The sequence below is a fragment of the Sinocyclocheilus anshuiensis genome, unplaced genomic scaffold (assembly GCF_001515605.1).
Source record: "Sinocyclocheilus anshuiensis isolate Anshui unplaced genomic scaffold, SAMN03320099.WGS_v1.1 scaffold207, whole genome shotgun sequence".
Lineage (NCBI taxonomy): Eukaryota > Metazoa > Chordata > Actinopteri > Cypriniformes > Cyprinidae > Sinocyclocheilus > Sinocyclocheilus anshuiensis.
Window position 1 is genome coordinate 2,678,561 of NW_015551045.1, and position 24,935 is coordinate 2,703,495.

At 36.8% G+C, this 24,935-nt stretch overlaps 2 protein-coding genes across 3 annotated transcripts in view; one reads left to right on the forward strand and one right to left on the reverse strand.

The window, feature by feature from the left end:
* LOC107661693 (protein Shroom1-like) overlaps nucleotides 1–19,496 on the forward strand; it is a 33,426-nt gene extending 13,930 nt beyond the window's left edge. For both annotated transcript variants that reach the window (XM_016451424.1, XM_016451423.1), the window contains exons 2-8: nucleotides 7,164–9,671; nucleotides 9,799–9,851; nucleotides 11,073–11,510; nucleotides 13,178–13,717; nucleotides 14,234–14,348; nucleotides 16,229–16,501; nucleotides 18,730–19,496. In XM_016451424.1, the coding sequence (XP_016306910.1) occupies nucleotides 7,242–9,671; nucleotides 9,799–9,851; nucleotides 11,073–11,510; nucleotides 13,178–13,717; nucleotides 14,234–14,348; nucleotides 16,229–16,501; nucleotides 18,730–19,014 (4,134 nt within the window). In that variant the 5' untranslated portion in view covers nucleotides 7,164–7,241 and the 3' untranslated portion in view covers nucleotides 19,015–19,496. The remainder of the gene's footprint in view (nucleotides 1–7,163; nucleotides 9,672–9,798; nucleotides 9,852–11,072; nucleotides 11,511–13,177; nucleotides 13,718–14,233; nucleotides 14,349–16,228; nucleotides 16,502–18,729) is intronic.
* Nucleotides 19,497–22,681: 3,185 nt separating this feature from the next.
* Nucleotides 22,682–24,358, reverse strand: LOC107661793 (ankyrin repeat domain-containing protein SOWAHA-like). Its single transcript, XM_016451560.1, has 2 exons — nucleotides 22,881–24,358; nucleotides 22,682–22,741 (listed from the first exon to the last, which is right to left on the reverse strand). Exon 1 carries the CDS (start codon nucleotides 24,277–24,279, stop codon nucleotides 22,927–22,929), a length of 1,353 nt encoding a protein of 450 aa, XP_016307046.1. The 5' UTR covers nucleotides 24,280–24,358; the 3' UTR covers nucleotides 22,682–22,741; nucleotides 22,881–22,926.
* Between the last annotated feature and the right edge of the window lie 577 nt (nucleotides 24,359–24,935).

Genomic DNA, 24,935 nt, shown 5'->3' on the forward strand with positions numbered 1-24,935 from the left:
TTTTGAATAAACCACAAGGAACTTTTTTTTTTTTTTTTTTTTTTAAATGCATTGTTTTTATGAATCAAAAAGCCTTTTTTGGTCAAAATGACTGAAATTGCATATCTAAGACTGTGATCTGTCTGCTGACAGATGGGTTTGGCTCAGTTATGCTCAGATTCAGAAAATGTACATTATTTTAAATTGTTCAGTGTTGTGTTGGTATAGTTACTGCATTTTACTTTGTAGCACGTATGTCTTTTATAAATTAGTTTCCTAGATTTTTCACTTATGACTACAAATTCATCCGTTCTACAAATGCATAAGCATGTTCTTGGGAAAAAAAAAAAAAAGTGTTCATTCCTTGTATGGTTAGTCACGTTTTCAAAGGGTTTTGGAGCATTGCCATAGGTTTAGCAAATATTTTGCATTGCTAAATTGCCTTTTAACGAATGCCACTGCAAGTATTTTCATAATTTGCATTGATCCTGCTTTATACCTTTGCTTGTTAACTGCATTAAAAGTCTGGGTCAGAAGCATTGAACATAATCCCCACGAGACTGGGTCGAAAATGTTATCGTGATGTAGATCTGAGTAAGAAAGTCACGACATTCACAACCCATTTTACTTCTAAAATCTAACGACAGCTAAATGTCGTGAAAATGAATGATAAACACAAATATATTTGGCTAGATCTGGTGTTTTGATGGATGTATGTCACACGTTATGTTATTTGTTTTGTTTAAAATTTCAATTCATCCTCACATTCTGAAGGAGGCAATAAGGAGATTAATATCTGGCAGTGATATCAGCATGTTGATCCTCTGCTGGTCTTGGTCTCGTGACACGATGGAAATAGAAGTCATGCTGTAAAGTTCCTCTCTGAATTCCACCCATGCATGCTCAAAAATCCCTTTATTACATTTAGGTAACCGTGGTGAATGTCATTTCCAGCACATCTTAAACTATGTTCCATTCTGTGGTGGAAATGACTTTTTAAGCACAACTTCTTTTTGGCTAATAAATTACACTTTTGGCATAATTTGGGGAAAAAATACAGATTCGTAGGAAATGAAAATTTCAGTGTAAAAACTGATTTTCCTACATTATACAATAAAATTACTATTTACTTCTGTTATATATTAATAATTTTGTAGAGTGGATAAAACATAGTAAAACATTCACATTTCACAAAACATTTAAATTTGACCTAGTGGTGTGCAATACTGACAAAATATCATATCTCAATATTTTAAAAAAAATTTCGATAATATTTTGCTGAGTGTGTTTTTGTGCTTGTACCTTGTCTGGTTTAGGCCCGTCATGAATAATAAATGACACTAAAACTGCCAGTAGGTGGCGGTAAGTGAGTGAATAATGAGCGATTAATTGAATCATTCATTCAAACGATTAATTTAAAGCACCTGATTCATAAAGAAATGAAGCAAATGGCTGTCTTTATGAATGGATCATTGAATCACTAACTCAAATGATTTGTTCAAAAACAGATTCATTCAGGAACGAAACACTGCCGTGTGTTGCTTTGAGATGCGCAAATGTTCTGCTCCAGCTTTGTTTGGAACTATTTTCGTTGGCTAAACAGAAAAAAACACACACACAATATTGTGTTTAAAATGTAACTCACTCAATATTAACTTCTTGATTATACTGTTGTATAAAAATATACAATGATCATACTGACTTGTTAATATTCAGGAAAACTAATATTCTTGTGTGATATTACTTAACTATATAATTTCTTATAAATATTTAAAAAAACATACAGGGATATTTTTTGCTTTCATAACTTGAATTATAGGGGCATTCTGACTGCATTCGATTGTCATTTTTTATCAAACGTACTGAATTTTCTTTAATAAAAGTCATGTTTTTTTTATCATCTGAAGCTTACTGTAACCAAAAAAAAAATATTAAAATTGCTTCATGTCTAAAGGACATTTATTATATAATGAATGCAATAATTTATGTTTGTTTATGTTTATATTTGTCATTCCTTTTCTTTTCTGAACCATTAAATTTAAAGGATTTGTTGTGGAATGAAGGGACCTGAAATACATGTTTATAGTGTTTATAATGTTTGTTAATGCTCTTTTAATTTACCAGTAATTTACAGTATTTATGAATGTAATTATGAAATAATTGGCCTTTTCTTCGTTAATCGCACGTGTCAACAGCTGCTAGTATTATCTTGTTTTGTCGCGAGATCTCATCACCCGTTTATGAGAACAGGTGACGATGGATGGCGCTTGAATACTTCGAGTCCGAGTAAGCTTAGGAATAGCTCACCTTTGTTTGTCAGAGGCTTGTGAATTCAGAAGTTCAGCTGTCAGGTGGGAGTGTCAGAAGCAATTACAGCAGAGTTGTGCACCTGCAGGGGATTCCTCACAATGAAGAAAAGACATTAGGCATGAACGTGATGCACAGAGGTGTTAGGTTGTTTAACTGTTTGGTCTTGTCAGCTAGATAGTTGCGCAAGTACAGTAGTACTTGTTGAACAGATTTTCTTAAGATAGTATGGCTATGGAAGTATCCTATGTGTTTCATTTTCGTATTGGAGTATCTGACTTTTGTGAGTTTATATCTCAAAATTCTGACTTCTTTTCTCATAATTGTGAGTTATAAAGTCCAATTCTGAGTTATGAGTTTATATCACACAATTCTGACTTTATAACTCTCAACCGAAAGAAAAAAGTCAGAATTGTGAGATAAAAAGTCGCAATTACCTTTTTTAGGGCCCTATGATTTCCGCGATGTGGAAAACAGGGACGGAATCGCAGAATCCGAAATGAAATTTGCTGTATACTGAAGCACGCGCGACGCTCCTGGTGTTTTCAGTCTCTGCCACCTCAATATATGAGTACATGAACACATAAACATGATCTCTAGAACTGCTCTGAGAGTCACTTCATGAGCATTTTACCATTTCTTCTGAGAAAAAACTGTCGCCATATCATATACAAACAACAACCCTTCAAAATAAAAGTTCGGTTTAACTTGAAGAAACTGTGACAGAAATATTGCTTAATGTACAGTAATGATACTAATAATAACTACTAATAATAAATGTATTATTAAAACATTATTTTTAAAGGAATATTTACCAGAATTTATTTAGCAGAAAAATGTAAATACACAACACAAAATTTCTTGAAAGAAAGAAATAAAACGATAATAAATTATTATAATTTTCTAAAAATCAATTAATTAGAAATGCTTTTGATTATTAATATTTGGTAAAAAATATTTTGGTAAAAATTAAATATAATTTGAGAAAAAATCAGACATTTTATAGGGCCTTAAAATTAAATTTTTGTTAAACTTTTAATAAATTGCTGTTTATTATATAATATAAGTTTCATGATTTCAATTAACTAGACATTTTGATGAATAAAATTTAATTTAACCATTAAAACAGATTCTAGAAAAATTTTAATGGAAAAAAAAAAAAAAACGGAATCCAGAAAAATTAAAATTGAATTTGGAAAAAATAAACCGGATTTCTTAGGACCCTACTTTTTATTCTTTTTATTTAAACTTTCATTTATTTTGTTGCGCAAAAGGGCTTCCAAACTGTTGAGCGGAGACACATGTAAGATTACTAAAAAAAAAATCTTGCTTTTAATCTTATTGTTGTCTAGGAGAAACCATGGCGATTTTTCCTTTTTCCATTTCCTACGACAGCAGCTCTACATAAGTTCTTCTTGTGCTACCAGCTCAAATGATTTTGAATGGAATAATGGGCTGGATGATGAAGCCTTTACAGTATTCGAGGGGAGGGTCGGCCCATCTCTGAGAGGGTCTGTGCTGAAAACGTCCTGCTTGGCAGCTCTCTCCGTGCAGAGGACTCTGGGAATAAATGGCACCGGGGCCCTCTTTATTCTGAAGCTGACCGGGAATGCAAGGCCTTTTTTTCACTCCTCAGACACCATTATCAGCGGTGAAATATTCCCTCTGCTGCACCCATTGTGCGCTCGCAGGGTGGACGTCACACGCAGGAGGCCCATCCTGCCGGCGTTTGTCTGAGGAGAGATTTGCTGCGCTGACCAAACAGCCAATCAAAGTGAACTCCAGAGGAGAATGTTTTCCAGGATATGCCTGCAGAGAAGTTTAAAGACTTTAAGACTACTTTTTTTCTCTCTCTCTTGAAGTCTTGGGTTTTCTAAACTCTTAGAAGCCTGGTGTCATATCTCACTGCAGTTAGCATACAGTAGTATACATCTTTTGACAGGAGAGAAGTATGCTACTGATGCAGACTAGCATGCTTTATAAACTTATACTGAATGGTGATCAAAAATGTTTGTCCCAGATATAGAACCTCTGTAGTTTCCTCTAGCTCTTGTACATATTGTCACTAGCTTGCATTGCCCTTCCTTCCACTTGAATGTTTCTCTGTACTCATGCCCAGAACATTATGCAGCATTTCTTGCACACAAACACCCATGTTTATATACTGCAATATGTAATTAGGGTATAATGTTCTCATTGTTGATCAAAAAACCAGTGTTCTCAGTTTTGAACACCATAGAGTTTATTTGCTTAATATGGGAGCATATTTAAAGTTCAATACTGATTGTGATATTGCTTGCTATGAGTGTTGTCTGGTGATAGAAGAATCACCGAGGTTCACAATTAACATATTCAGTTATGTTATGGTACAGTAGTCAACATTTGACGTGGATCAAAAAAGTTAATCAAATTTGTCCTAAGACAAGAATGCATTTTGGTTTTAGGACAATTTTGATGAAAGGTTTTGATCCACTTCAAATGTTGACTAGTATGTATAAAAGTAATGCCTACAGTTTGAATGGATTAAAGACTTGCATATATAAATTTAAGGTGGAATCTTTTATAAAGCTGGCATTCATTGAATTTCTCTAAAGTACATAATCCATCTAAGAGTTCTCACATGATTACTGCCAAAATGTTTCAGCCTGGTTAAAATTGCATTCCAGACATTTTCAATCAGTCCCCCATCCAAGCACCTGTTCCTCAGGACTCTCATTAAGGATGTCATCATTGATCAACGTGCCGCTGTTCATTATTTTATATATTTTTTCTTTAAAAAAAGAAAAAAGAAGTTTTTTAATATATCTAATTACATGCTCCTTTGCCTATAGTATCTCTAAAAATATGCAGTTTAAGCATTTTTAACATTCTGCACTTTGTTACACATTTAACCAACCAGTTTCATCAGTTTCCTCATTAGTTAATAAAAAAAAGCAAATGTTCCGTCATACAAGCTTTCAAGCATCCTTTAAAGAACTTACTAGGTTAAGTCATCCTGACAGTGAGCTGGTAAATAGGGCTCAAGGAAAGAGCTTGGAATTAAAAGAATTTTGCACATGAAGGCTGAAATCAGATTGCTTCGTAATTATCTTAGGGGACTTTTAGAGTACTGCATTGTACCAAGCACTACACTTGAATGGAGTTCAAACACATTCTTTCAGGGGAGGAAGTTGTAATTCACACACATCTCGCATAGAGCGTCCCAGTTGGTGTACTTATGCACTGTTTTATGCCATTTTGTAGTATAGTAGTGTGAATAGAGTAAGTTGTGCATTCACATTGAAATCGCAGCTTTCCTTACACCATGTCCTAACCAGACGCAACGTGACGCCGCAACACGTGAAGGTATATTTTCCACGTTAATCAGAGTTTCTCTCCTAACCAGCCGCGACACACAACAAGTGACGGGATTCTATTTAATAAACAATTCCTATTTTCTGTGATGTCATGGCTGGAACAACAACATACAAACTATGACAATGATAATCACAGGTACTTGTGCTTTATTTCATGTTAACGGTGTCTAATGTGAGTCTGAATGTCATTTTGCATGACCTTTATAGCCATACTGAAAGCAACAAAACACAGTACCTCAGATCTTGAAAATAAATTAAACGTACTTTAAAACTGTGAACTCATTGCGAAACGTGTATTCCATAATAATACGGTATCAGTCACTTAGTATGTACATTTAATAATGTTTAAAAGGTTTAATATTTATGAATTAGGTTATAAACTCATCCATTCCGTTGGGAGTGCAGTGCCCGCCCACACACACTTCTGATTGGCTGTGAAATTTGATTGATTTTGTCGTGTAGTCGTATCGCATCTGGTGTGAACTGTTAGATTGCTTGTTGTTGGAATCTTGTCATGCCACGTCTGGTTAGGGCATGGCTAGTGTGTCATACATGTCCTGAAAAGTGAAGCCGAAACATTTTGATCGCCATCTGGTGGCTGGGTGCAGTATAGGTCATAAACTCCACCCTCTCCATGTAAACAAATGGGACGTGACGTGAGCCAAATTTAAAAAAATTAAATTACACTTAATTAATTTTTCCTAAAAAGATGGTTCTTATCATGCTGATGTATGTTAAAGTGTTCCTTTTTCTAATAAGTTTGCTTTTAGTTAGTTATTTGATGCTATAAAAATGGGATGTGGTGTCATGATTGTGAGCTTGCGATTGACTTTGCTGGAGTTTGGGTGGGACTTTGAAACCGAGGCTCCACCTCACTATCACTACTGCGTAGACTCCAGCTCCAAATGACGTCATTTTGGAAGATGACCGCGGCCATACTTGGATGCTTTGGCTTCACTTTTCTATAGTGGAAGGAAGTGGAGACGTGTCGTCCATCTTTCTTTACAGTCTATGGGACACATTGTTATGTAGTGAAAAGGGGCAGGCTATCAGATGATGCTAGATGACAAAATAACCTTCTAAACTTCATACACTAGATCAGGGGTGCCCAAACTCGGTCCTGGAGGGCCGGTGTCCTGCAGAGTTTAGCTCCAGCTTGCCTCAACACACCTGCCGGGAAGTTTCTAGTATGCCTAGTAAGACCTTGATTAGCTGGTTCAGGTGTGTTTGATTAGGGTTGGAGCTAAACTCTGCAGGACATCGGCCCTCCAGGACCGAGTTTGGGCACCCCTGCACTAGATGGTAGCATACTATACTTGCATAGAGTACTTTGGTAATTTGAGGCACAACTCATGCCATTAACAACTTAATCATTAACACCAATCTATGTAGATCTAGTAATTTAGTTAATGCAAAAAATCTGTATTGTGATGTGTATTGTGGTCAATAGGACATTTTTTTTTTTTTTTCCAAAATGACAGTTTTACAATTTTAAAAGTTGTTTATGTTTGTTTCTCTCAGGTAACGCCAAATTCCTGTGGACTCTGTTTTGTAACTATAGTAAGGAACCTGGGTCCACAATTCCACTTCATAGTCCAAATGGATTCCTATCATTTCCACTTTGAGAGGATGAGTAACCTTGACCTATACCCTCTGAGTCTTCCGGTCAGTCGACTTGCCCCGGCCAAGTCCAGTAATAGTATTGATCAGTATAACCATCACCACAGCAAAGGCGACTCAGCCTATAGCTCATTCTCCGGTGGTTCCAATGTCCCTGATTACCCTTCTCCTTTTGTACTGGATGAACTCCAGTCGCAAAACTTGCACTACAAAGGTATGTACAGCCCAATCTTTCTTGATTCAGATTCCAAGAGCATGGACCACCTTTACCGTTCCATGGAAACCGTTGCACAAGAGCATCACTGGAGCAGCGGTGGCTTCTCTGACATCGAAGATCCACCAGTTCATACGCATCCATTACCACCACCACCACCACCACCTGCCCGTCTGAACAGTTTTGTAACAACCAGGAACCTTGAAAACTCAAGGTCACGTCAGAGTCCAGAAGGACAACTTGCTGACCTTTCTACTTCGCAGCAGACAAGTAATTCAGAGGTCTGTGGTGTCCGGGCTGAGCCTGTCTATGGTCGCACATTTTCACAGCTTAAAGATCACCTCAAGCAAGACCAGGTGAACAAGATGCTTGATCCACCAAAGTCTACAGGAATTTTAAATAGATTCCCCCAGCAAACCTGTCAACCAGAGCACTTGCTGCAGCCTTCGAGCAGCCAATCCGAAACCCAACGGAAGAGGTCACATTCAGCTTATGGTGGACCTGTTTCTGAGCACCAGTGTTTTGTGAGTTCCTGCAATATGCCGCAGAACATGATCAGTGGGAGTATTCAGCACAAAGGACAGTTTTATTTTGTTACCGGTGTCTTCAAGTCGTCTGAGCCCAGTGTCGTGCAAGGTGTTGGTGACAGTGCAAGCGTGGAAACCTCCAGTGAGTGGTCTTATAAAACTCAGCGTAGAAGGCAGAGCTGTCCTGATGGTCCGAGTGGAAGACTGTTTTTCCAAGAGGAACACAAATTCAGCATTCAGAATGAAGTTGTGGAGCATCCTAATGACAAGGCACTTCATTCATCTTTCAAGTCAGAGCAGACTTCTGAAGGTGTGGAGGACCAGAGGGTCATGAGTAGAGAAACTGGCAGGCATCACTCCACCAGCCACCCTATCTTCTATTGTGGTCCAGAGGACAATTCAGTTGGTACAACGATGACCCCTGCTCAAATTAAGCAAGACCATACCAGTCACCCCAAGAAAGAGGAACCGATGACAAGAGCTTTGAGACGGCCCCAACTGGATATCCCAAGTGACAAGATCAGCAAGGAGGCTACCCCACTGTTATATCACCTCACAGGAGCAAACAGGGTGTCATATACAGACAAGTTCAAAAACAATAATGACTGTAATATAGAGGTCAAGAATCCAGACTGCGTCAAAGATAAACAGAAATCTGGAAATGATGAGCAAGCCTCTCCCAGCAGCGAATATCGGCAGAGTGAAATGTCTAAAGAAAAACAGCCGAATGAATTCTTCTACCCATGCGGTACGTTAGATGACTCCTACAAGAAGTATTATAAGGAGAAACTGAAAGATGCCCAATCCAAGGTTTTGAGGGAGACTTCGTTTAAAAGGAGAGATTTGCAGCTTTCTCAGCCCCACAGGATCAAGCAGCAGACAGACAAAAAGCTTTCTGTCGAACCTTCATTACAAGACAAACTGCCCAACTTGGAGGCAACTCCCGTGCCACAACTACACAATCCTCAAGAGTACAGCAAGGACCTTGGTCAGGAGATTGAGAAGGCAATTGAAAAAGAACCAGAGAAGCCACAGAATATTGCTCAACCGCAAGTGCCTCGAGTAGGGAGTAGGAAGCGTTTGACAGCAGATCAGAAGAAGCTCTCTCACTCTGAGCCTGAGAAGCTACACCAGCTGGCAGATGGACCGGCTCATATGACCTGCCACTCTCTTGGCAATGAAGCAGCAGAAGGTCTTCTCTCGGAGGGCGATCACAGTCTAGTGGCTGCTAGACGGAAGATGTTCGAAACACGGGGACGTGCTCTGTCTGCCTCCAATTTCTCAAGATCAACTCTGAAGCACCTTCAGCATAAAGCCTTAGTGGCATACATGGAACGTAAAACCGGTCAAAAGGTCGCTGAGCCCCAGCACCCAGTTCCACAAGTACCCAGCCACAGGAATTCAACTTCAGAGAGCTCCAGACATAATTCTGGCCTGTCAGACTCCAAGAAGCTCCACAGGCCACTCTCCGCAGGTCAGATTCTTGACTCAGTGTCAAGTTCTGTTAAATACTCCCAGTTCATCACTGCTAAGCACTCAAGGCAGTCCAGCTGGAGAGAGGAGTCCTCTACAGCAGGGAAGTCGGCCTCTGTGGAGAGTCTCCTGGACCAGCTTGAACAACCCAAGTTCTTTCGAACCCGAAGCACCTCGAATCCCCATGCTTTCCAGGTATCTTATAAAATTGTTCAACAGAATTGCAGGTTTACGTGAATTTCCAGTTAAATTAATAAGATCCACGACTAACATGTAGATTTTCATATTGCTGTATTTGCATAATTTTTTCTTTTTTCTATAGGTTCGGAAACATCCAGATGAGTCCTCAGCCATTCATAATAAGGCTATTTCAAGGTGATATATTATTGCTCTTATTGCTGAGTAGGATAGCGGTAGAAGTTAGATCTCTGTCCTGCATTTATTATTAGGGATGCACAGATGTATGGGCCGATAATCAGTATCGACTGATTAAAGTAATTATCGGCCGATCATTTAAAAACAGCTAATGATCAGAGCCAAATTATATCCTGTCAATCAAAAGCGTGCAAAAAAACATGTCAGACTTCAAATGTCTCTTGTGTAGAATATAGGGCTGTCGAAGTAAGTGCAGTAATAATGCATTAATGCCAATTCATTAAAAAATTGAGCTGTTAACGCAGGTACTATTTGACCCCATGAATCACCTGTAGTTCAAGTCGGGGTTGCCAGGTCCACGTTTTTAACCTTCATCAAACACTGTTTGTAATGTGCCTCCCCTCCATTTATCGCAAAGAGCTTTTGTGCTTTTTTACTTCTGATAAGAAACAAAGTCTCAGCTCTCAAATAATGTACATTTTATCACAAATTCAAACAATAAATGCTGTACTGATGATCTTAAATGTGGCATGACAGATCAAGCATTAGCACGGAGCACAAGTCATCAGAGCACTCATGTTATAGTGTGAAATAAACATGAATGAACATCAGAAGGTATGTGTAAAAATACAGTGCAAGTGTTTCAACTGCGAAAAGACGGCAATAAAACAGCTTGTAATCAATATGTCACTTTGCATTTACCTCAGGAAAGTTATCCAGTTTTCATCGTTATTTAGCTACAAAAAACACTAGAAAGAGCTTATTTACTGTTTATTATATATGTACGTTTGAATAAATCTTAAAGTTTCTTCAAAAACTACCTTATGTGCAGTTGTGTTGAATACAAACATTTCAGTTTTGAGTGATTATTATATCTGAAAGAAATAGAAGTTTAATATAATAGTTTCGGCTCTTTTGTTAATTATAACCTCTAATATTATAGTAATGTACCAAATGAGAGGGTTCCCTTTATAGTTTACAGCATTATTTGGGAAAGGATTTTTTCCCTTAAGAAAACCAAGCTATCGGTATCTGCATCAGCATCATATGCATCATAATGAATAATCGGAATCCGAATCGTATCGGCTGAGAAATTTAGTATCAGTGCATCTCTATTTATTATTACCACAAATTGAATGTTATCAAGCTTAACTAAAGATATACAATGAGACATTTTAGTTCTTAATTTTACTGAACAAAAACCCTTGAATTATTTTTCAGTGTTCAAAGAAAAGTAGAGGAAGACACAGTAGTCCATCACAGTCACACAGCATCTGTCCCTGATGAGCGGCACGTACAAGTCAGAGCTTCAAGAGGGAAATCTATGGAAGAGCTTGATGTATCCAGGGTCACAAGACCTGAATTTCTCAGCAAAAGTTCAGAGCAGCTTGACCAAGTTCAGGGCAGGCAGGTCATACCTGGTACAGAGAGGAGAACTCTGTCATTTCTTGCTGAAGGAAGGCGCACACAAAGGAGGATTCCCAGCTCTGGAGAACACATGGATAACTCTCAGGCAGGCCCTGAGAACCCGCTCTTAACCCATTTCGTAAAGCATGTGTCCTCCTATGATGATGACATCCATACAGCTTCACACAATGGACGAAAAAATAAAGAAGACATGGCTCTGTCGATGCCCAGTCACTCCAGGCTGGAAGTCAGGTATATCTGAATCCATTGTTGAATTTATTAGTGGTGCTTGCTAAGGCAAGTCTCTGTAAGTACTGCTATTTTAAATTTTTGGTTAGGTGTTTAAGTATCACATTTCGGTGGGTCACTCACATGTTTCTGCTACTTAATCTAGTTTTATATTATCGTTTCTAAACTAAAACTGGTGAACTCTGGATCATTCTAAACAAAATCCTGAGTTATATTTTTCCGTGCTTCACACTGTTGCATCTTTTCTGGGTTGGGAATTAATATTGGGTATTAAAGTTTCAAGGTTTTATACATCCACAAGGCCTGTGGTAATGTGTTCTTATTTGCGGCTTATTGCAACAACGGCTCGTTTCACTCTTGTGCATCAGAATTCATCTCAAGCATGGAGATACGTGTGTTTACAGTAGCATCAGTGTTTCACATTCAGAATTTGGCCTCAAATGCTAAACGAAATACATTATAACGCCAAATATATTGTCATTCAAAAGTTTGGGGTTTTAAATGTTTTTAAAGAAGTCTCTTCTGCTCATCAAGGCTGCATTTAATTGATCAACAATACAGAAAAACAGTAATATCGTGAAATATTATTACAATTTATAATATTGGTTTTCTATTTAAATATACTTTAAAATATCATTTATTTCTGTGATCAAAGCTGAATTTTCAGCATCATTGCTCCAGTCTTCAGTGTCACATGATCCTTCAGAAATCATTCTAATATGCTGATCAGTGCTGGAAATAGATGTGCTGCTTAATATTTTTTGGAACCTGTGATACTTTTCTAACAATATAAGTATTGTTTCCAACATTGATAATAAATCAGGATATTAGAATGACTTCTGAAGGATCATGTGACACTGAAGAATGGAGTAATGATGCTGAAAATTGCTTCACAGGAATAAATTATATTTTAAAGTACATTAAAATAGAAAACTGTTATTTTAAATTGCAATAATATTTCACAAAACTACAGGTTTTTTTCCAGTATTTTTTATCAAATAAATACAGCCTACAAAGAGATTTCTTAAAAAAAAAAAACATAAAAAATCTTACTGATCCCAAACTTTTGAATGGCAGTGTATTTCCCACTGTATACTTATAAAATAGTACAGTGCAGTGTTTCATAACCTCAGATGATGCCAACCCTGAAACAACATACAAAACTACCAAATTTTGCTATAAGTTTGATTGCATCATATAATAATTGCTGTCAGTAGTGTTCATCGTCTGTTTGATTACTGTACATTTCTGCCATATGTACATTAACAGACAGTCACCACTGATAAGCTACTACTAAATATTGTAGAAACTTAATTTTCAATTTTGTAAAAAATGTTTTTAAAAATTTGTAAAGTTGCTTTGCAACGATTTGTATCGTAAAAAGCGCTATACAAATAAACTTGAATTTAATTTAATTGAATAACCAAGAGTAAAAAAAAGGTGCGATATCCCTTTAAAAAATTACAAGTGTAAAACATTAGTACACCCAGGGTTTAAAGCAGGATTTAAAAAGAGGATAAATGTGTGAAAATCCCAATAGAGGGCCAGTAAGAGTTTTCATGAGCAAGCACAACTTACATTTTCTTTGAATCCAGTATAGTTATCAATTTGTTTGTGTGGCTGTATTGAAGGTATCCCTTTAATATGATGTTTATTTTGATATATCACAGCAAGCAGCAGGACGTTTGTCCTCAAGATAAGAGTGAGACATCTCTCTCTAGTCAAGAGGTTTCTCTCGGTCATGGAGTCACAACAGATCCCAGTCTGTGGATCTCAGCTTCTGTGATAAATGAGACCGAGGCAAACTATTGGCCATCTACTGAAACAGCTACTATCGCTGAACCCCAGAGTGCACCGCGTAGCCCATCTGATGAGAACAAAACTACATCTATCACAACACCTCCGGGCAATCAGGAAACATGCCTGGTAACAGCACTTAATAGGGAGCAAGACGGGAATGTAAAGAAGGAAGATGGCCCTGTTGTGATGGAAGGGAGCTGTCCAGCGGACAAACTGGAGTGGGAGGTGCTGGTTCGGGACGTGGTCTTAGCTGACCAATCGTTAGCTCGCATTCTTTACCCCGTAACCAATAGGAAGACAGCACTCATGCTGATGGAGCAGCTGTTATCTGAGGATACTCTTCTAATGGAGGAACACTACAAGAAAAAACAGGAGCAGAAGATTAATAACCCAGAAAAAGCTGCTAACAGGTGACTACTGCACATCTGTCAAATACACACTGAAAAAGCATCTTGTCCTTTCCTATGCTTTAAATGTGCATATAATGAAAATAAATGGCTCACTGTACACTGTAAAAAAAATTTTAAAAATCTGTAAAATGTAACTGGCAGTTGTTGTTTTGTTTTTTTTCATTTCCAAAAATTGTATTTTACCAAAAAACATGAAATGTCCAATACAGTTTTTGGGGGATGGTAGTTGTTTTGTTGTTGTTGTTGTTTTTTATGCACTACTGAAAAAAGGTTTAATCTTATAAATAGAACCCAACATTTGTGTAATATGTATTTGTTTATTGCGTTATTAGCGTATTAAAACTGGACTGGAGTCTCCTGTGTGTTTGAGAAGCACGTTATTTGTATTTGTGCGTCATTTGGAACAGAGCACATTTTGAGATTGATACAGAGCTCTTCATATTTCGCTCAAATCAGTTTTAAAATATTACATTTCCGCTGCATGTTTATTTTGCATATTTGTTTTTGTTTTTAAAGCACCGAGATGCCAGTAGGTGAGAAACCACTGAACCTTCCGTCATCTGTGAACAATCAATCTGTTCTCTCAAACCAGAAAGATGTCCTGAGCAACACAGATATCATCGATAAAAAGGTACTGCTATTAGTATAAAAAGTATAAAATATATAGAGAGTGTTGGGAAGGTTACTTTGGAAATGTAATAGGTTACAGATTACAAGTTACCCAATTTAAAATGTAATAAGTAGTGTAACTATTTCAGTTACTTTATTAATGTAACTGATTACTTTTTTTAATTTGTAATGTTTTCAATTTGATACATTTAAAGCAGGCAGGTTTAACTTTACAGTACTCAACACTGATTACTGTCAGACTTTCACTTGAACTAAGATTATAATAATTTCATTTTAAAGCACAGCCACCACAAAATCAGACTTCAGCACCTCTTTTTATCAAGAAACCATTTAATAGCTATGATACTGTTTTTGAAATCAAATCTTTGCATAGCTATGACAGGAAACACTGGCATCTAACAATCTTAAAAAATAAAGCATATACATAAACCCAAATAGGAAATAAAACAGTTAAGCATGTGTCCTATTCTGTGTCTTAAACTCCTGAGACTCATATTTTAAAGCAGTCAATGAAAATTGGGAAAGAAACAGAGGTGGACAGTAGTGAAGTATTTTTACTCTGCTTTAAAAGTACTTTCAAAGTATTTTTCTTTAACTTCACAACATTCCAAAGCATAATATTGTACTTTTTACTGCACTACGTTTTATATAAAATATAATTTAATACTTAATTACATTAGAAATCTAGTACTTTCTTTCTTTTACTCAAGTAATTCAAAGATTTACTTGAGTACATGAAAGTACTACATGTTTATTGTTCTTAAAGCTGCAGTCCGTAACTTTTTTTGGTTAAAAATGATCCAAAATCAATATTTGAGCAAGTACATAACCAGCCAGTGTTCAAAACTATCGCCTTACTTTACCACGATTCACAACGGTTAGCTTATAATAATGTTTTCTAATTTGAGTGGTACGGGTAGGTTTTCGCGGGAAATTCGAGCATGGCGCTGCGTCATTACGTCACGTCTGTAAACATTAAGAAGTTGTCCCGTCTGCTAGGCTATCGCATGTGAGGATCCAGCAGGTGACTGATCGTTTATAGCCTTTCCTCACAGCAGCTGGAATAATTAAATGTATCATTTTGATGGCGGATTGTAATCCAGAAAGGATTATGTGTTTATGAAACACATGTGAATGAAATTAAATTATATTCTAGTTATATATCTTCCAAGATGTAGGCTAGAATCTGTGATTGCGAAGTAACGTTACAGTAAATATCCACACCGGTGCGGTGACTGACTGCCACACATACCCTTCAGAACATTAGATTCATCCGCGCTGGAGCCGTGCCGCCTCACAACCCACGCAAGCTAGATAATTCAGCACACACCTGCAATTCCAGGTTTTCAAACAGAGATGGCGACAAAGAGGCAAAACGTACGGACTGCAGCTTTAAGTATTAAAGGTATAAAAAAAAACTTTTATTTATGAAATGTAGTGCAGTAAAAAGTACGACATTATGCTTTGGAATGTAGTGAAGTAAAAGTGTTCCAAAGGAAAAACACTCTGTTAAAGTACAGATACTTTTTTAAATTTACTTGAATAAAGTAAAAATACTTCACTACTGTCCACCTCTGGAGAGAAATCAGTCATATCTCTGTGTGAAAATATTCAGATGTAACCCCCTCTGGAATCGTTAACATTTTCATAAGGAACTGCAATTTAATTGCACATTTGTTCTCAGTAACAGTAACAGATTCGATTCTAGAGAAGCACGTATCTTTACCTCAGAGCTCGTAGCTCTTTCCTGAAAGATTTATAAAGGTCTGTGGGGAAAATACATGGGATTTTTACTTCAGAAACCTGCACTCTTACATTGCATTCTGGAATCTGGAAACATATCTCTGTCTATGGTTTCTCTTTGCATCTTGTCACATACAGAGGCGGCTGATAGCACACATAGAGGAGCACTTGCAGTGTCTGGAGGAAGTGCGCTCCACCGTCCAGAGCGAGGAGAAGGTGAACGGGGAGCGAGGCGATGCTCTGGAGGCTCTGGTACGAGAGAGCTGTGTGTCAGCCGAGCTTGAGCGCTACACGCAGTTTATAGAGGACCTGGAGCGTGTGGTCAGCCTGCTGCTGTGCCTGTCGGCCCGTCTGGCCCGCGTACAGAACGCCCTCAGCACTGCAGACGACAGCATGGACGCCGAGGAGAGAGTGAGTTCACATCAGACTAGTGTTTGAATGAGGCGATAACTCGGAGGAGCCCTAAACACACTAAAGGCCGCTTAAGTTGCTTTGAGAGCGACAGTCTTTTTTTTAAATTTTTTATTAATGCCATAAACAAGAACAATGCAATGAGAATTTTCCATTGCAAAACCGACAAAAAACTACAAAACAAAACAAAAATACAATAAACTAGTTCCAGAGAATTATACAATAACAAAAAACATATATATATATATATATATATATAGTGCTGTCAAACGATTAATCAAGATTAATCGCATTAAGAAATATGTTATATTTATATATGAAATATACATGTAAATATTTTCAAAATATATACTGTATGTGTGTGTATTTATATATACATAATAAATAAACACAGTACACATACTGTACATATATTATGTAAACAAAAACTTTTATTTTGGATGCGATTAATCGCGATTAATCTACTAATCTATATATATATGAAGAGTTCAGATGCAAAAGCCTCTAAATTCTGTCTGAAATTTTCTTCTAAAATGAGCATTTTTATCAGGCTCCTATATTTATGTTCAGTTATTTCACTTTAATTGCATAGAAAAGGACCTATACATTGCAATTAGAGTAAAATTACTGAACCTAAACGTAAAAGCCTGATAAAAAAAATTATCATTTTAGAAGAAAATTTCAGATGCCACTTTTGCATCTGAATTCTTCATAATCGTCAAACGACAAAAAAATACAATTTTATGCTACAATGTCATATTTACATACAATGTTATACGCTCTAATCGCTTTTTACTTGTGCCGTTTTGTAAAGCATTACAATAAAGCTTGAAATCATTTTTAAAATGAGAAACATTTGGTTTGGAGTCTGACCATTTCATTTTATGAATATGAAACTTTCCCATGTATATTAATAATTGTACAAGATATGCCTTATCTTTATCAATATCATAATCATTAAAATATATTAATATGTCGTAACCACTCAGCTGTAAAGCAATGCACAGTTTCTTCTTAATTAAATGTTCAATATCAGTCCAGAATATTTTTGTATACAAAAACAAGCACTTGTTTAGAAAACATTCTAAAATCTTACTGACACCGAACTATTGAGCTGTAGTGTAGCTTCTAACTTTACATGTATAATAATTTTAAAATGATATTTGAACATATTTGTTGGAACTGTTTCTGTTGCTCACACCGGTTTGAAAAACCCCAAAGTATCCCTGATTCACACAACAACTATAACTATAACAATAATAATAATGACAGGAATTATTACATCATAGAAATCCAGCTGACGAACGATAAAAACATTGATGGCCAATCAAAATTCATCTGACTTACATTTTTCATTTTTGGTGTCAATGTCTAAATATAACTATATCTAAATGCATAAAGAAGAAAATTAGCTTAGAAAAAAAAAAATCTAATTTTTTTTTCAATTCCGTAGCTCCAGTTAGAGCTTTGAGGCCATCTAGTGGCCATTTCTGATATTTTAATTGGTCTTCTCATGCGCTGAAAATATATTTTGTAAAGAATGTGAAGATTGTGCTTATTTTGTATTAACATTATTGGTAAAAACTAGTAATTTAGATTTAAATAAAAGTGAAAAATATCAAAATATACAAAAAAATAAATAAATACATGAATGTAATAAATGTGCAAACAGATGTGCAATTTTCATGTTCCAGGTCATTTATATTGCCTTGTAGTTTTCTGTGTGTGACTGCTAACACTAACGACAAATGTGACCCTGGAGCACAAAAGCAGTCTTAAGTCGCTGGGGTATATTTGTAGCAATAGCCAACAATACATTGTATGGGTCAAAATGATTTATTTTTCTTTTATGCCAAAAATCATTAGGATATTAAGTAAAGATCATGTTCCATTAAGATATTTTGTAAATTTCCTACCATAAATATATCAAAACGTAATTTTTGATTAGTAATATGCATTGCTAAGAACTTAATTTGAACAACTTTAAAGATGATTTTCTTAATATTTCGATTTTTTTGCACCCTCAGATTCCAGATTTTCAAATAGTTGTATCTCGATCAAATATTGTCCTATCCTAACAAACCATACATCAATGGAAAGCTTATTTGTTCAGCTTTCATATGATGCATAAATCTCAATTTCAAAAAATTGACCCTTATGACTGCTTTTGTGGTCCAGGGTCACAAATGAGCAGAATTGTGATCCTTCCAACTTTCCTCGACCCACAGCAATCTCTGGACAGCCGCTACCGTCTCCTGTGCAAACAGAGGGAGGACGCCAAAGACTTAAAGGATAACCTGGACCGGCGGGAGCGCGTGGTCTCCACCTTCCTCTCCAAACAGCTGACGGACACACAGCTGCAGGAGTACCGGCGCTTCATTCAGACCAAGGCCTCTTTACTCATCCGTCAGAAAGACCTCGATGAGAAACAGCGTTTAGGAGAGGAGCAGCTCGAGGCCTTACTCTGCAGTTTACCTCCATCAGACTCCTGCACGTGGCTCTGTAACACCTGAAGGTGCCGTTTGTTTCACAGAGCCTGAGATGCTATGTTTCATTTGATATTTGTGAATCGTGTTAAGCTGACTTTCGAAAGCATGGAAAGCTTTATTTAAGAGCCCAGGAATGGTTTAACTAGAGCTTCAAGTAAGTGAATGACAAATGCACTCTAAAATAAATCACAGATCACTCTAAAACGGAAGAAAGAAGCACGTTTGATAATAAACTGCACATACTCATTAGGAACCATGAGCTTGGATATTGTAATGCATCCTAAGTGTTCATTCGTAATGATTTCAGGGCTTCGTTATTTCATTCATGCACTTTTGTCTAGTAATTTCATTTGCCACTATCATGTCGTATGTGTATTTAATGATCAAGTACTTTTTTAAGAATCTCTTTAAAGATGTGTCTGGTGAAACGACTGAAGTCTGTATTATGTAACTGCCATCGTTGCCAGTGTTGGGGAAAGTAATGCATTACTATATTGCGTTACTCTTTAAAAAAAAAAAAAAAAAAAAAAAAGTATCTAATTGTGTTAGTTACTTTTTGTGGAAAGTAATGTGTTACGTTACTTTTTTTCAGCTGGGCTGGGCTTGCTTGTTTGATTTTAATATAAAAAAGTAACTTTTTCAAATATTTTCTTGTTTAAATGAATCTGATTACGTAACTGGCGTTACTTGTAATGTGTTACCCCCAGCAGCTGAAGTTACACAACCCGTGGTAAAGTCACTGTAATTTTCTTAATTGAGGGCGGAAATGCATTTATCAGTAGCAGTATTGGTATCGGTGATACTGGCCTTCATTAATAATAGGCTAATTAGTAAAAAATGTTTATTAAACTCATATTTATATATACCATCTTCATGCTGTTTCTACATTAACTACATAAACATTCAGAGAACTTTCTCACAACTTTTCCAGAACTGAATGGGAACATTAGCAACATATTTTTGTTAGCTGGGTAGTTGTTTCTGTGTGCAATAATGAATCCAAATGTTACGAATGTTTTCAAAAACCCAAATGTTTTGGAACTTATCAGGGTTATGCTGGATTTATTTTGTACTCGTTTTGGAAACATTATTATTTCTGTCCACTTACTGCTGACCCGTTCACTTTACAAATGCACTTCGAGAAAAAAATCATTAGACCACCCAAACCAGCTTTAAATTGCATTTTGGGTTTGCAAAAATGATTTTCAATATGTCTAGGAAATTGAACTCTCAGAAATGCATTTCTCAGCGCTCGCTCCTCATTTTCAGTAGCATTTCTTGTGGAATACATTGTTTTGGCTTTTGCTCCTCGATATGCCATACACATAGTTTTCTGTCAAGTTCATGTTCATATGGCCTGAAAACAAAAAAAATCCTAAATCACGTGAAAGACCTAGTTCATCAGAGAGTGCTGTTTTGTCTTGCTGGTTTTCTGAGTATTGTGTTTTTTTTTTTTAAATCTTGCTGTTTCCAGCTTATTGTCACGTGGAATGCATAAATTCCATTCTCTTTATTTCATTGTGAATAAAGTATGTAAATGACACACTTCACTCTCACCGTGCATCTTACGTGTTTGTTTCACAAGAACTTGACAGATCATATTTTTAGCTGTATTGTGAATTAAGGCAAATGTTTCTGTAAAAAGGCTTTGAAATAACGTAGATTGTGAAAATCTGTGCTTCTTGAATAAAAATAACTTGATTTGTTTGATGTTTAGCCTAATTCAAATAGGTCATATTATAATTACATTTATTTAGATATTTCTAGCCTGTTTAAAGACTATTTGGCCATAAACATTTTTATATTGTCATGATGCATTAGACAATTTAAGGGGAAATGTCATGTAAACATCACGCAAATGTAAATAATGTCACAACATAATAAAAAACTTAAATGTTTGTTATATATACACGTCTCCAAGATGCTTCAAGAAACCTCCTGCAAAGCTCCAGTACTGTTAAATGTTTTAGGCACTTGTGTAAAAATGCTGTAAAATGAGGATGCTGTCATACACAGATTTTCTTGAACAGTATATATATATATATATGCTGTTCACTTTCTATCTTGTCATCCATGAGGGCCCATGTTAGCTTAAACTCCCAGCTTTCTTTTCCTCAATCTAAATTGTGGCTTTTTTTTATGAACCACTACTGATCTCAGATCAGCAATGCAAGGGTGATCTCTAAAACCAAGCACACATGGTCAGCAAGACTAACCGCATCTAGTCAGCTGAGTGTTAACCAGCTCACACGAGTCTGAATCTGTTCTTATTCATCGCTGGCTCAAGAAACAATATCTCATATATACATAAACTAAATAAAAGTGCAATTCATTCATCTTTGTATATGAAGACATTTTTGAGTAAGAAAATGTATTTATTGTTTAGGGATGGCATGATCATGGCATTAGAATATAAGATCCCATAATTACAGGTGTTCCTTGATCATGGCAGGATTATGCATGACTAAAAATAAGCACGTTGATCAGTATAAAACATGCCCTGAATGTGTTCAGATATTTGTTTTAACATCTACATTATGAAAATATTCTCTAAAATTTTGTCCAGCTTGTCACATCTCCTAAGTGAACGTGTGCAGACATGTGATGCCTAAACAGCCAGAAAAGAACAATTAGGCCGCTCCCAATGAGTTACGCCTTCTAAGACAAATAGCCCTGATAATAACCTCATGATTTACAATCATCAGTAATTGCTACATTTAAATCTGGAGGGGAAAAAACATCAATACACATATAGTACGCAACAATTTGGTAAGATTTTTAATGTTTCTGAAGTTTTTTCTGCTCACCATGGCTGCATTTATTTGATTAAAAATACAGTAAAAACAATATTATTGTGAAATATTACTATAATTTAAAATAACCATTTTCTATTTGAATATATTGTAAAATGACATTTATTTCTGTGATCACAGCTAAATTTCCATCATCATTACTCCAGTCTTCAGTGTCACATGATCTTCAGAAATCATTCTAATATGCTGATTTGCTGCTCAAGAAACATTTCTGATTATCGTTGATCTTGAAAACAGTTGTGCTGCTTCATATTTTTGCAATACATTTATTTTTCAGGATTCTTCAATGAATAGAAAGTCCAAAAGAGCAACATTTACATGAAACAGAAATCTTTTGTAACATACATATTTTTACTGTCACTTTTGATCAACACAAACTGTTCTTGCTGAATCAAAGTATTAATTTCTTTAAAAAGTGGTTTGAACGGCAGGTTATATCGTCATTCGTATTAAAAATAAACTTTAAATGAACTTTAAAAGAAGTCTTTGGAAGTACACAATTCTTCTAGAATCTCAGATTCATTTAGATCACAAATGTGACCCTGGACCACAAAACCAGTCATAAGGGTCTTTTATTTTAAATTGCTTTCCATAGATGTATGGTTTGTTAGGATGTGACAATATTTGGCTGAGATACAACTATTTGAAAATCTGGAATCTGAGGGTGCAAAAACATCTAAATATTGAGAAAATCATCTTTAAAGTTGTCCAAATGAAGTTCTTAGCAATGCATATTACTAATCAAAAATTAAGTTTTGATATATTTACGCTAGAAAAACTTAGAAAATATCTTCATGGAACATGATCTTTACTTAACATCCTAATGATTTTTGGCATAAAAGAAAAATAGATCATTTTGACCCATACAATGTATTATTGTTGGCTATTGCTACAAAAATAACCTTGCTACTTATGATTGGTTTTGTGCTCCAGGGTCACATATGTCGTTATTGCAAAAAAAGCCTCTAACACTAGCTTGCTCTATTCTTTTTCAATTCGATCTGATTTCTTTTTATTTGTTATATAATTAAACCTTGCTACAAATATAACCGTGCTACTTATGACTGGTTTTGTGCTCAAATATTGTCTCCAAAACAAACTCATAATCCACATTTAATCTCAGTTATGGAAAGACATCGGATACCAGCCTCAGTTTATGCAACACTGGCTCATCCCTCTCTCTGCCGTCGTCATTGACGGAGACGAACTGGTTTCTCGCCTTGTTCTTTTTCTTGAGCCCCACCGGATGAGCTAGGACGAGGTGACCTATAGAGTATTTCCGTGCATCATACTCTTCCCTGACCTGATGATGCACCTCCCGGTGGCCAGCTTTCGGATCTCCGAGAAGCTCCCTCAGCTCTCTGGAGACCCCTTTGTCCAGGTAGTGGTAGGGTTTCTTACCGCAGTTGTCCCTTATGTTCCCATTGGCGCCGTACTTACGGACTAGAAGGTCAATCAGAGAGAGCTGAAGGTGGATGGCAGCGATGTGAAGCGGTGTGTAGCCACCATTGGACTTGCCGTTGACGTCCACCCCATGATCGCTCTTTCTAGACACCTCAATAATCCTACACACCATGTCAGCGTCTCCACACTTGACGGCCCAGTGCAGAGCCGTGAACCCTGACATGAAGTCCTTCTTCTCTGCAAGCTGGGCGTCTTTTAACAGCAAGCCGTACACTTGATTCCACTGTCCGGCCGCAGACTTCACCAGCCACTCGTGCTCCACGGGATCAAGCGGGCAATGGTGCGAGTCCTTGGGCTCATCCGCTTGTTTAGGGGTCTTGAAGTGTCTCTGTAACTGCGGCGAGGCACCAGCGCAGGCCACGCTGTCTGTACACCGAGGCGAGGGTTGTAGCTCTTGTCCCAAGCTCTCAGTGGAAGGCTTCTTGTGATGATGACCCAAGTCTATTTGGGGCATTCGTAAAGGTAGAGCATACGGTTTGTTTGTGCTTGCTTCTTTCTTGGCAGCTCCCGAGAAATCGGGGTCAGGCTTCAGCGGGACGGTGAAATGTAAAGACCTTTTAGGTTTAAAGTCCACATTCTTGCTTCTTTCCAAAGCAATCTCTATTGGAGAGAGCTCTGTGCTGCCGTCTGAAGCCTTTGACGAAGATCTGCTCAGAGCTTTCTGTTCAGACTTCTTACCTTCGGCATTTTGGGAATGAGTGGATTTTTCCTTCTCATCTTCTTCTGGATGTGATCCATCTCGACCGCAATCTTCTCTTGGTGCGTTTTCGTCGTTTGAGGCTTCTAGTAAATGATGGTACACTTTCTTTAGGACTATATACTTGGCGTCCTGGAAGTCTTTCACGACAGCAATGTTGTTCACAAAGGTTTTGAAGAGATCTCGGTTCTGTTTCTTCTCCGCTGGATCACTGCAGTTTAGTGGCTCTTTGAACTTGCTCAGCAACTCCGAGTTTTTCACCTTTCCTTTGCCTTCTAATAGTGTGTTTAAAATCGCCTCTTGAGTCAAAGCCATTTCTTATTTCGTCGGAAATATAAACATACTGTAGCTCGACGTCTCTCGAGGACACCTGGACTGTCGCCACGCCCTTACCTGTTTTCCGGAATGAATGCAGCGACACGTAATAAAAAGAAGAAGAAGAAAAAGTAAACGTGGGTGGGGGCGGAGCTGTGCAAAAGTTTAAAAACGATTCTTAAATGAAGTCTTTTATTTATTTTAGCGTCATTTGTCAAGGATAAAGGTGTTCAGCTGAGCTAGTTAAATCATTTAGGAGCTAATAACTGTTAAATAATTGAAAATAAAATAATATCAATCAGTAAATTGCCTGTACTCTCCCATGCGAGTGTGTTTGAACGAACATTATGCTTGTTATTAAACGGTTTGATAATTACTTGCATAGTTCTTTATTTAGAAGCTCTACCTGGCCATGTCTTAAGAAAAGACATTCCTGAAGTCAGTGGGAGTTTCCAGGAAGAAGCCATATTGAGTTTTGATTTTGTGAAATTACGAATCCTAGTATGGCGAAATGTTATCTCATGAATATTAATTAGATCGTATCAACCTGCTACGTAATGATCCTGAACTGTCTAGTGACGTCACCTAGTTAATATTCAAGAGGCCGTTGAAAACCAAACGGCTCTGGGCGTGGTAGGATTCCTTAGTTCGGAGTT

What these genes read in the sequence shown, in the direction of transcription:
- LOC107661793 (XM_016451560.1), bottom strand. Translation starts at nt 24,279, where the DNA reads ATGGCTTTGACTCAAGAGGCGATTTTAAACACACTATTAGAAGGCAAA.